The following is a 12,045-nucleotide window of genomic DNA, read 5'->3' as shown; positions in this document are numbered from 1 at the left end:
CTCCGACGCATGCAACAGCTTTTAAGGCCGATTCATACTTCATTTTTTGCGACGCGAAAGCGCGATGCGAAAGTGCGAAATGTCTTGCGTTGGCGACGGCTGATTTATAGTTTTCAGGTCATTTTGCGAGACGCCGCGAGTCGCACTTCACGTGGTCAACTTTTTTGCAACTAAAAAATGTTGTTCTCTTGGCAACGGGAAGTTGTGCCGGGAAGCTGCAAAAATCCACTGACATGATGTGGTTCTCGTGTTTCTTTTCATTTTGAGAGAGACGAGCGCAAGAGCAAGAGCAAGATGGATATGGACACAGCGTTGGATGTCGCAGCAGCCTGTTTGCTGCTAGCTGCTGCGTTTCAGCGTCGGAGGACAGCACGGACCAGACGTTGGTGTGTTCGTCCGTATTACCAGCACAGGTTAGAGCGAGGGTCGTACCAGTCAGACATTGTGCAAATGAGAAGTGTAGACGAGAGCCTGCACTTCAAGTATGTGCGTATGTCCCCGGCTGTTTTCGACCGCTTACTCGTCCTGATAGAGCCGTTCTTGCCGGTGAGGCGTCAGCTGAATTCCGCAACAAGACCAGAAATCACCAATGCGGAACGATTAGCCCTGACGCTGCGATATCTGGCCTCAGGAGAGTCCATGCAGAACATTGCTATCCAGTTCCGTGTGGGCCACTCCACTGCCCACCACATCATTATCGATGTATGCCAAGCCATCTGGGCTGGTCTTGTGGACAAATACATGCAGTGCCCTTCAAAACCAGCTGAATGGGCTGCTGTAGCTACTGATTTCTACGCGAGGTGGAACTTCCCACACTGCATTGGTGCGATCGATGGGAAGCACATAAATATGCAAGCGCCTCACAACTCTGGCAGTAGCTTCTACAACTACAAGAACTTCCACTCCATCGTTCTTCTGGCCGCTGTGGATGCGCAATACCGCTTCATCATGGTTGACATCGGCGCCAGTGGTCGCGAAAGTGACGGCGGTGTGTTCTCTATGAGTGCCTTTGGCCAGTCTCTAGAGTCGGCATCAGCAGGTAATAACAAGACTAGCGCCAGTTTGTTTTTCATTAGACAAAATGCAATCCTAAAAAGAACAGTGCATGCTTCAGGCCTTTACTAGTATTAAAACACTTGTGAACTATCATTAATAAGAACAATAGTAATCGCAAGTTCACAGCGGTTTTCCAAGAGCGTTTTCTTGTGACAATCATCTGTGGGATAAATATTACAATAACATCCCAATATTACATGATGGAACAAGCGATTTTATGAAGAGAGCGTGCAACATTTACATTTAGATAGAGAAAAATGCAAACTATAACTGAAGTGTTCAGGGTGGAAAGAGAGAGATGAAGTGAAACCATTGATTAAAGTAGTGTATGTGTCGACACAATCCACATGATCGGTGAAGGGATATGTACGAAAGGCTTTTTTATGTTTTTTTCTTTCTCTTTTTTTACTAGGTCTTCCTGACGCAACCGATTCCGTCCCCGGACTAGGTCGGCTCCCTTACTTTATGGTTGGAGATGAAGCTTTTCCACTTCGCTCCTACATGATGCGACCTTACCCTGGGAAGCAACTTTCAATTGACAAGCGGATCTTCAATTACCGGCTGTCAAGGTATGAGACTCCAAATGACCTCGGTTTCCATTCTTCATTCTGCTCCAATACCGTATTATCTCCATTAAAAGTCCCAGGTTTATATATTTTCCAACCAGTCCGGGCCCTGGGTTTATAATTTTTCATCCATCTGGTACATGTAGATTGGTTGATATTTTTGTTTTTGTTATACCAGTAGCACAAGTGCTCAATTGCTCAAGGTCAAAAGGTTACAATTTGAAAATGTAGTCTGAATGTAGTCTGGAAAAATCTGTCTTTTACATTTTATGTGATTTAGTACTGTATGTTCTATGTAGGTAGTCTAGAGAGGGTCCAATGCAAATGAAATTGGTCAAAGTATGGTAGCAATTAAATGCATACTGTTCAACGACTGACCTCTGTATCGATCCCCTACCGTTATAGCTGCAGTACACACGATTTGTAGTGTTGCAGCATGCAACATTGGAGAACACCATTGCTTGTGCTGATATAAATACTTTTTTTCTTTCCTCACTTGTCCTCTGTAGGGCTAGACGCATTGTGGAAAATGCTTTTGGCATTCTTGTGGCTCGGTGGCGATTGTTTCGGCAGCCAATAAATGCGAAGCCTGAAAATGTTGTTCATTTCACGAAGGCCTGTGTAGTTTTGCACAATTTCCTCCAGACGGAGAGCAGCGCAACCTACTGTCCAAGTGGCTTCATTGACACAGACGTCAACGGTCGAGTGAGCGAGGGCTCTTGGCGGATTGACTTCAAGAACGGCGGACTCACTGACATTACCAAGGCAGCAAGCAACAACTTCACAAGGCATGTCAAGACATTGCGCGAGCAGCTGGCACGGTTTTTCTTGTCACCTGCTGGAGCTGTGTCCTGGCAAGTGGATGCTGTCACAGAAATTCATTGATGAGTGTTCCGGTCGGGCTTCCATTATTATTTTTTGTATTCTTCGTCCTGTTCTGTGTGTGTGTGTGTGTGTGTGTGTGTGTAGGTGTGTGTGTAGGTGTGTGTGTGTGTGTGTGTGTGTAGGTGTGTGTGTAGGTGTAGGTGTGTGTGTGTGTGTGTGTGTGCGCGTAGGTGTGTGTGTGTGCGTAGGTGTGTGTGTGTGTGTGCGTGCGTACCGTATTTCCCCGATTATAGGTCGCACTTGATTATAAGCCGCACCCCCATTTCCAGGTTTGAGCAATATTGTTTTGATATATTGACTCGATTGCAAGTCACCCTTTTCACCTTTTTCACCCTTTATTTTTATTTTTAGTGTAAAAAGGTGCGACCTATAGTCGGGGAAATACGGTACATGCGTGTGTGCCGGTGTGTGTGCGTGTATGTGTGTGTGTAGGTGTGTGTGCCGGTGTGTGTGTGTGTGCGTGTGTGTATGGGTGTGTGTGTGTGTGTGTGTGTGTGCGTGGGTGTGAGCGTGTTTATAGTTATAATTTGTTGCTGGTTTTCTACTCCTCTTCTTATTCTTTGTCCGGGCTTCCATGAATATTTTTGGTATTCTTCGTCCTGTTGTGTGTGTGGGCGTGAGCGTGTTTATAGTTATTATTCTTTGCTGGTTTTCTACTCCTTTTCTTATTCTTTGTCCGGGCTTCCATTATTATTTTTTGGTATTCTTCGTCCTGTTGTGTGGGTGTGAGCGTGTTTATAGTTATTATTTTTTGCTGGTGTTCTACTCCTTTTCCTCTTCATTGTCCGGGCTTCCATGATTATTTTTGGTATCCTCCGTCCGGTTTTGCTGTTGTGTGGGTGCATGTGCATGAATTTGAGCAAGTGCGAATGTGGACTCTGCTTCGATCCCGTAATTACGTTTGCTCTGGTCTAGCTTTATCTGCAAGTCCAGATGTGTGAGCGTGTTTATAGTTATTCTTTTTTGGATATTCTTTGTCTGGTTTTGCTGTTGCAAGTAACTTGAGCTTGCTCACGCAATTACGGTAAATGAGGCATGCATATAAATGTTTGCATGCAAACTCATCTCTGCATCGTGTGTGCGTGCGCATGAATTTGAGCAAGCGTGAATGTGGACTCTGCTTCAACCCCGTAATGATGGGCGCTCTGGTCTAGCTTTCCCCGTCCTACGTTGGTTGTTTCATATTCCCTTATTTCCAGCACTCAAAAATAACTTGTAATAATGTTATCCATGGCTGACGATTCATCTGCATCGCCCCAATTTCCGGGAGAAATCTGACCATAAACAATCAATATACAGTGTTGCTCAATGAGATCTAGCCGCGTCATGACGTCAGTAAAGTACACGGCCATAGACCGGCGACACTGGGAAGAGGAATGCTGCAAGGCGCAAACTTGAGTGACGCGACTGGATTTCATTGACCAGCACTGTATTTTACATGGCCTGATGACCGGTATTCTGATCTGGCGATCATACAACTGCACAGAATCAATCTGACGATAAACAATCAATATTATGTTGGAATACATGACCTGATGACCGGTATTGTGATCTGGCAATCAAACAACTGCACAGAATCACTCCTCGAAGTCAGCCAAAAGCTGCTGAACTTTAGCCTTGAGCTGCGCCTTGTTTTTTCTGGACAAATGTCCCATGCTAAGGGCAAGTGCATTGCACCAGGTGGCGTCTTCGTTGTCGCTGGCTGGTGCATTTACCCTCTGCTTGGCCAGTGACAACACGGTGTTAGCCGTTGATACCAAACTACTAGTCAGGTCCATGTCGTCAGCACGCCGTTTCTTGGCCTTTGGTGCCGTTCCAATTTTCTCAGCAGCTGGTGGTGCTGATCGATTGGCGGGTGCTGGGCTGTCCAGTGCTTCCTCCTCTGAGCAATCCTCACCAAGAGGAGACAGGGCCAGGGGAAGAGAGGAAGCCGAGAGAGGGAGAGAGGAAGGCGAGAGAGGAAGAGAGGAAGAGAGAGAAGAGGTTGAGGGGGAATGAGGTACTAGTACAGCGGCAGGGGGGACACATGTTGCTTCGCCAGTGTTTGATGTCGTCGCCCTCTTCCTTATTGTTGAGTCTACAAAATTCATGCAACTCCATAAGTGCCATGCAGGAGCAGGAACACAGACGGTTCCGGAGCCACTCCGGGGTAACTTGGAGATGTGCTCCCTCTTCAGACGCACGTAAGTATCGCGTAGATACTTAAATTTCTTTTGACATTCGGCGGGTGATCTCAGCTGGAGATCCTTGGCAGGTTGCGACTCTGCCACCTTCAGCCATGCACGCTCCTTCATGAATCTGGAAATAGCATGCACATGAAACAAAGAGGATTACAGGTATAAAGTAGATGAAGTGGTCGATGCGGAGACAACAATTTCAAGTAAGTAATGAACAATTGCGATCGAACTTTATAAATAGGGCACATTTCCTGCCATGCCAAGAACGAGGCTGGTACTCGATATTATGTATCCCTGAGTACAGTGTGTGCGACCATGTTATGATCAAGCCTGTCCCAGTCACTGGCGGCATTTCATATTCCGAACAAAAGTGTTGAAACCCCAATCAAGCCATCCAAGTTCCACCCAATTCTGCATGCTATTATATAAGGCAGATCGATGTAATTACTGCGGTGTAGTGTGCAAATTCCAGCACATTCAACACTGGACAACTACATTGTAGACTAGAATAAATTTCTGTACATGTAAAATGGAAAAGAAATGTGAAAGAACAAATCTACCTGTATGCAAGCAAGGCAAGTAACTCACTTGTCCTTGTTATGCTTTGAGGTTTTATCCCACAGACATCCGTACCGTCGCACCTCTTCAACAAAGTACTCCTCGTGGCTCGGCTTTCCTTCCACTACACTCACTTCAGGTGACTCGGGCTCGGGCTGAGAGTGAAAGCTGGAGTCTTGGAGCATCTCAGAAAACGATTGTGAATCTTCGAACGTAGCCATTGTCACAATACAAGGTGTGGAAATGAAAATCAGTAATACCAAGAGTACATAAACTGTTTAGGTACTCTTGGTAACACCGTACAGGAAGAGTAGACAGCAAGGAAATGAAAGCCAAATACAAAAAGTCTTCCTTGTCAACAACATGTTCTCGAGCTCCGGGAAATAATTCAAAAAGCAACTCGTACGAAAAACATTTGCAGACAAAATACAATACACACAAAATAAAATTGTGAACTCCTACGCGCCCGTGCCGCCATTGTTTTTACCATGGTGAAGCGCTGTCGTCTCGCATCGCTGTCGCGAAAAGTTGAACTTGGCCAACTTTGGCGTTTTGGTGTTTGCGTTGGTTTGCGAAGCAAGTGCGACGTCGCAAACTCAACGCATCGCATCGCATCGCGCTTTCGCGTCGCAAAAAATGAAGTATGAATCGGCCTTTCGGCAGTAAGTCGCTAGACCCAACTATCCTGCGCGAGCTATTTGTACAGCGTTTGCCCGTGACGGTCCGCCTGATTCTGGCTGCAACACCTGCAAGCCTCAGCCTGGACGAACTTGCAGCGCTTGCTGACAAGGTGGTTGAAAGCACGTGCTCAACCCCACTCACCGGTACAAGTGTTCACGCTCTGAGTGAAGCCCCTAGCCCTGCTCGGTCTAGTACGGCCTTATCATGTAGATCTACAGCGTCCACAGATGCGGAACAGGCCTGCACCGCTGACAGGGCTGAGATGGCCCAGCTCCGAGCTGAACTCGCCAAGCTGACGTCCGCTGTGAATGTGATGACCCGTGACACCGGTGCCCCTTGCCAGCGTGGCCGCCAACGAGAGCGTAGTCCCGGGCCACCGTCACGCCACCCAAGTGCCTCCAGGTCTCCCGGCCGTGACAATCACGACGACCTTTGCTGGTATCACCGTGCGTTCGGTGCGAAGGCGAACAAATGCCGAGACCCCTGCCGATTCCTGTCGGGAAACGGGAAGGCCAGCCACTAGTCGCGACCGCTAGTGTGGTTGGCCCCTCGAATACCGCTACCGGTCGCCTACTATTCGTCAAGGATCGCTCCCAGTCCGTCGAGTTCCTTGTCGACACCGGCGCCGCCGTCAGTGTTCTTCCTCCGTCATTCGTAACTCTGTCTCGTCGTGTTCATCGCAATAGTCCTCGTCTCCGTGCAGCGAATCAGAGCAGCATCGCCACGTACGGTCAGCAGCTGCTAGATTTAGACTTAGGTCTCCGACGCACTTTCAAATGGGTCTTCGTCGTTGCTGACGTCAGCTATCCGATCCTGGGTGCGGATTTCCTTGGCCACTTCCAACTCACTGTCGACCTGGCCGCCAGATGTCTCCGGGACTCCACTACTCAACTTGCCGTTGTCGGATTCGCCTCGGATGTCAGCACCTCCGCTACCAACCTGCTGGACACTGACAGCCCTAGTGAGTATTCTGCCCTGCTGAGTGAGTTTCCTGACCTTGTCCGACCGACCACTGGTGACTCGCCTGTCAAGCACAATGTGACGCACCGCATAGTCACAGATGGCCACCCCGTCCACGCTAAGCCTCGCCGTCTGGCACCCGACCGCCTTGCTGTCGCTAAGTGTGAGTTCCAACACATGTTAGATTTAGGCATTATTCGTCCCTCCTCTAGTGCATGGTCATCCCCCCTGCATATGGTGCCAAAGAAATCCGGTGACTGGCGACCCTGTGGTGATTACCGAGCCTTGAATGACTGCACGATCCCCGACCGCTATCCCATCCCGCATATTCAAGACTTTACGTCCCACCTGCATGACAAGATCATATTCTCTAAGATTGACCTCGTCCGTGCATACCACCACATTCCTGTGCACCCTGACGACATCCCGAAAACTGCCATCACCACCCCCTTTGGACTGTTTGAGTTTGTCCGCATGCCCTTTGGCCTTCGCAACGCAGCCCAGACATTCCAACGCTTCATTGACCAGGTAGTTTCAGACCTTCCCTTCTGCTTTGCATATCTGGATGACTTGCTCATTGCTAGCGCCTCACCCGCTGAACATATGGCCCACCTTCGCTGCATATTCTCCCGCCTTGCTTCACATGGCATCTTGATCAACGTCCGGAAGTCGCAGTTCGGCCAGGATGAGCTTGACTTTCTGGGACATCACGTGACTGCCTCAGGTATCCGACCTCTCGACGCTCGCATGACCGCCATTCGTGAATTCCCACAGCCAGCTAGTGTTCGTAAGCTCCGTGAGTTCATCGGCTTCGTCACGTTCTATCACCGATTTCAGCCACATCTTGCTGCTAAGCTCGCACCTCTGCACGCTATGCTTGAGAAACGCCACCGCACCAAAGGCGCGCTCGTCTGGTCCGACTCGGCCCTCGCTGCTTTCAATGATGTCAAAGCTGCGTTCACTGATGCCATCACACTTCACCATCCTCGCCCGGATGCCGCCTACAGCTTGATGGTCGACGCTTCAGACATTGCTGTTGGTGCCGTCCTCCAACAAGAGCTAGATGGTGAGTGTTACCCTGTTGCCTTCTTTTCACGCAAGTTAAAGCCTGCAGAGACACGCTACAGCACCTTCTGTCGAGAGCTCCTCGCTATTTACCTAGCCATTAAGCATTTCCGACACTTCCTGGAAGGGCGTGTCTTCCATGTGTGCACCGATCACAAGCCTCTGACACATGCCATCCACAGCCGTTCACAGACCCACAGCCCGCGTCAACAGCGCCATTTGTCGTACATTGCTGAGTTCACGACAGATATTCGTCATGTCAAGGGTTCTCAGAATGCTGCCGCTGATGCACTGTCACGATGCCACCTACCCGATGAGCCCGTTTCTGCCATCACTGCCATTGACACAGCTTCCTTTGCCGCCGCTCAACAAGATGATCCAGACTTGCCCAGTCCTGGTAAGGATCCATCCACTTCGCTATGCTGGCAATCTATAGCTCTGCCCATGACTGATCACTCGCTCATCTGTGACACCTCTACTGCGTCTGCCCGCCCGTATGTACCTGCCAAGCTGCGCCGTGCTGTTTTCAATTCGCTTCACGGCCTCTCCCACCCTGGTACCCGCGCTACCAGGCACCTGATTACAGCTCGCTACGTCTGGCCCGCAATGAACAAGGATATTAGTGAGTGGTGTCGTACCTGCCACGCTTGTCAGCAGTCTAAAGTTCAACGCCACACCACATCTCCCGTAAGTGCATTCAAGCAACCTGATGCCCGTTTCTCCCATGTCCATGTCGACATCGTAGGCCCGCTTCCATCTTCTAGTGAGTCTCGCTACCTCTTGACGATGGTAGATCGCTTTACTCGCTGGCCCGAAGCAGTACCTATTCCCGACATTACAGCCGAAACCGTCGCTCGCCAGTTTGTTGCCACCTGGGTCGCCCGATTTGGTGTTCCCACTGTGCTCACAACCGACCGAGGTGCCCAATTTGAGTCATCCCTGTGGTCATCGCTCATGTCACTACTTGGCACGTCTCGCATTCGTACAACGGCTTACCACCCTGCTGCCAACGGCATGGTAGAGCGCTTTCACAGACAACTGAAAGCTGCACTCCGAGCTTCCGACAATCCACAGCGCTGGACGGAACATCTGCCACTAGTCCTGCTCGGCATTCGCTCCTCCCTGAAGGCTGACCTCAACTGCTCAGTTGCAGAAATGGTCTACGGTTGCCACCTCCGCCTGCCAAGTGATTTCCTCACTGACGAGCCTGAGCCATTTCCGGATCCGACGTCCTATGTCAGCCGCCTCAAACAAGCCATGTCCGAGCTCCGCCCTACACAACCCCGCAAGCCACCCACCCAGCATCCGTTCATTCCAGCTGACCTCTCGACATGCTCTCATGTCTTCATTCGCACAGATGCAACACGAACGCCCCTCCAACGTCCTTACACTGGTCCACACCGAGTCCTGGAACGTCATGATAAGTACTTCCGCCTCGACCTCAACGGCCGCTCCGACACAGTATCCATCGACCGACTCAAACCCGCATTCCATGACAACCAGTCTGTCGACCATTGCCATCCGACCAAGCCGACGCCATCGCTCGCATTCGACGTGCCTCCGCCACGCCAAACACGAGCTGGTCGTCAAGTCAGATTTCCCGCCTATTTCTGACACTCTCTCGCTTATCCCATTTGCTTGCTCTCACTTTATCGCGCTAGTTATCGCTCATTACTCATTCACTAGGAGGGGAGCTCTGTAGCGTCTCTGACGTTCTCGCATCATGATATCATCATTTGTTTGCATGTACACGTCATATTTTCCTCATCATCACAAACACTGATTCACCATACTCTCGCACACATTGTAATACCTACTACACGTACTTCGCTACCATAATCATTACGTAATGTTTGGCTAGCATAGTTCCAATACACATTACGACATCTTTTGATGTTACGCACTCCTCGCCTACAACGCTATTGTAGAAAAGTAGTCTTTACTCATCTCTTGTAAGTTCTGTTTGCATCCAAACACTTCTTCCAAACAGCACACGTCAGATATCTAACAAAACAACAAACTTCATTGCACAGTCTTCTATCACAATCTCTTTCCTATATAAACCTCCTTTCTCTTCACTTTCTTCATGACATTTAGTGTTCGCCAGTCTTGTAAAGATCTTGGAAACTAACACTCGTTGCACTGTATCTAGACTACTAAACCATCATTAGGGCATTCCATTGGTTACACAATTATATCCTTTAGCCAAAAAAACAAACGAAATTATAGCAATAAAAACTGCTTTATGGCAGTTTTCTAAAAAAAGTTATTGTGTTCTAGTCCATGGACCCCGTCTAAAAAGTAAGAAATTAACGAAATGTGATAGCCGAAAATTAAAATTTCACACAAAACCTCACAATAATCACACACAGGATGCGAGACGACCTTTTCCCCTCGTGGTCCTCTTTCATATGCAAGCATGTTGGCGCAGTACATGTACTTGTATAAGTACAAGTGTCGGAATATACAAGTGTTGAAAGCCGTACTATTAGATCTTCAAGTGTCGTGATTATTGTGAGGTTTTGTGTGAAATTTTAATTTTCGGCGATCACATTTCGTTAATTTCTTACTTTTTAGACGGGATCCATGGACTAGAACACAATAACTTTTTTTAGAAAACTGCCATAAAGCAGTTTTTATTGCTATAATTGACAGTGGCATGGCGAATGATTAGAACACAACACCAAAAAATGAAAACAATAATTATTGTATGTGTGAAAAAAACGAGAAACAAAAAACAAAAAAACACAACCCCCCCCCCCCCCCCCCCCCCCCAGGAAAATACAAGGGCACTGTCGACGTGTATATGTCCTTCGTCTCCAAAATAATAAATACATGTAAAACCTCACAGCCGGCTCTCCGAGATGTCATGATTACTAGTATTATTATGACTCATGAATGGCTCGCGCGTGGTGACGTGGAGCTCGGGATATGGATTACCGGTGCAAGGACTTAGGTAGGGACCGTCCCTTGCAAACAAAACTACAGTGTAAACATTTCAGGGTACAGCGTGTGTTTGCGTAGACGTTTTTATGCATCACCTGCAGAGTTACGGACACAAGCTTGCTCGCAAAAGGCAATAAAATCTGAGAGTGAGACTGAAGCGAAGAGGTGCCAAAGAATACGGAGCTCTCGCGTGGGCTAAGCTCATTTTTAGTTTTGGGGAATGTCCCGCAGGATCTGACGAGCTAAAGGAGAAAACAAGCTACCAGTTGGTGCGATCACAATACTATTTTTGTGCTCGGTAGGCACATACCGTGTGGCAAAGCGTATCAGATTCTCTCGCACGGGCTTCGCCATTGTTGGCGTATAGCGGCATGGCCAACCCTAGCGCGGCCTCAACCTCGCCGCTGTACAAACAGCAACTGGTATTGCAGCTGAGCAGTGACACTCCGTGGAAGGACAAGCAGAGGGTTCGCAAAGCGATCGTCAGCCTCGGTGGCATCGTGTCGTTTGTCATCAGCAAGCAGGTATTCACGAAATCAGACTCTCTGTTTGAATGAAAAGCATGCGTGCACGTATATTGGTATGCATACATGCATACACCCACACCACGCACACACACACACACACACACACACACACACACACACACACACACACACACACACACACACACACACACACACACACACACCTGACCTTTGACGCCCATCGCCGGAGGCGATGATAGCAATGCTACGGCAGAAGCCATAGCAACTTGTGCTGGGATTGCACCATTCAACAGCTTGCAAGGCTGAAGAATTGACCGTCACTATTCAGCCTGGTCTACACCATACAGCTATTTGGAGTGACATTTTCTGGCCAGTGAATCCCTATTTTTCGTCTTTTCCTTTTTTTTTCTTTCTTTTTTTTTTTTTTTCCCGCACACACATCACACCACATACTCCGGCATGCACTGGCTGTTGGTAACCACCCAGGAGAATGAAAGAAAAGTCAGGAAGAGTCTGAGAAAGAGAAGAAAGACGTGTGTGACCATAATCGTCGGGAATCGAACCCGCAATCTATCGATTGGAAATCGCTGAACATACCACTGCACCATATGGGACACACACACACACACACACACACACACACACACACACACACACACACAC

At 48.5% G+C, this 12,045-nt stretch overlaps 2 protein-coding genes across 3 annotated transcripts in view; both read left to right on the top strand.

The window, feature by feature from the left end:
* The first annotated feature begins 213 nt into the window (after positions 1-213).
* LOC135829800 (uncharacterized) lies at positions 214-3,571 on the top strand. The gene is made up of 3 exons (XM_065342185.1): positions 214-1,039; positions 1,469-1,625; positions 2,132-3,571. Exons 1-3 carry the CDS (start codon positions 295-297, stop codon positions 2,505-2,507), a joined length of 1,278 nt encoding a protein of 425 aa, XP_065198257.1. The 5' UTR covers positions 214-294; the 3' UTR covers positions 2,508-3,571.
* A 7,454-nt stretch (positions 3,572-11,025) lies between these two features.
* The window catches only part of LOC135830047 (protein mono-ADP-ribosyltransferase PARP4-like), a 62,352-nt gene continuing 61,332 nt past the window's right edge, over positions 11,026-12,045 (top strand). For both annotated transcript variants that reach the window (XM_065342430.1, XM_065342429.1), the window contains exon 1: positions 11,026-11,418. In XM_065342430.1, coding sequence (XP_065198502.1) covers positions 11,266-11,418 — 153 coding nt within the window. In that variant the 5' untranslated portion in view covers positions 11,026-11,265. The remainder of the gene's footprint in view (positions 11,419-12,045) is intronic.

Source organism: Sycon ciliatum, chromosome 13 (genome assembly GCF_964019385.1).
Source record: "Sycon ciliatum chromosome 13, ocSycCili1.1, whole genome shotgun sequence".
Classification (NCBI taxonomy): Eukaryota; Metazoa; Porifera; class Calcarea; order Leucosolenida; family Sycettidae; genus Sycon; species Sycon ciliatum.
The sequence above is the reverse complement of the archived record's forward strand: the minus strand, read 5'-3'. Positions and strand labels throughout refer to the sequence as shown.

Bases quoted from the DNA above. Each gene is read 5' to 3' on its own strand.
- LOC135829800 (XM_065342185.1), top strand. From the start codon at position 295: ATGGATATGGACACAGCGTTGGATGTCGCAGCAGCCTGTTTGCTGCTA. The intron at 1,040-1,468 runs GTAATAACAAGA...TTTTTTTACTAG, and splicing joins TCTAGAGTCGGCATCAGCAG to GTCTTCCTGACGCAACCGAT. The intron at 1,626-2,131 runs GTATGAGACTCC...TGTCCTCTGTAG, and splicing joins TTCAATTACCGGCTGTCAAG to GGCTAGACGCATTGTGGAAA.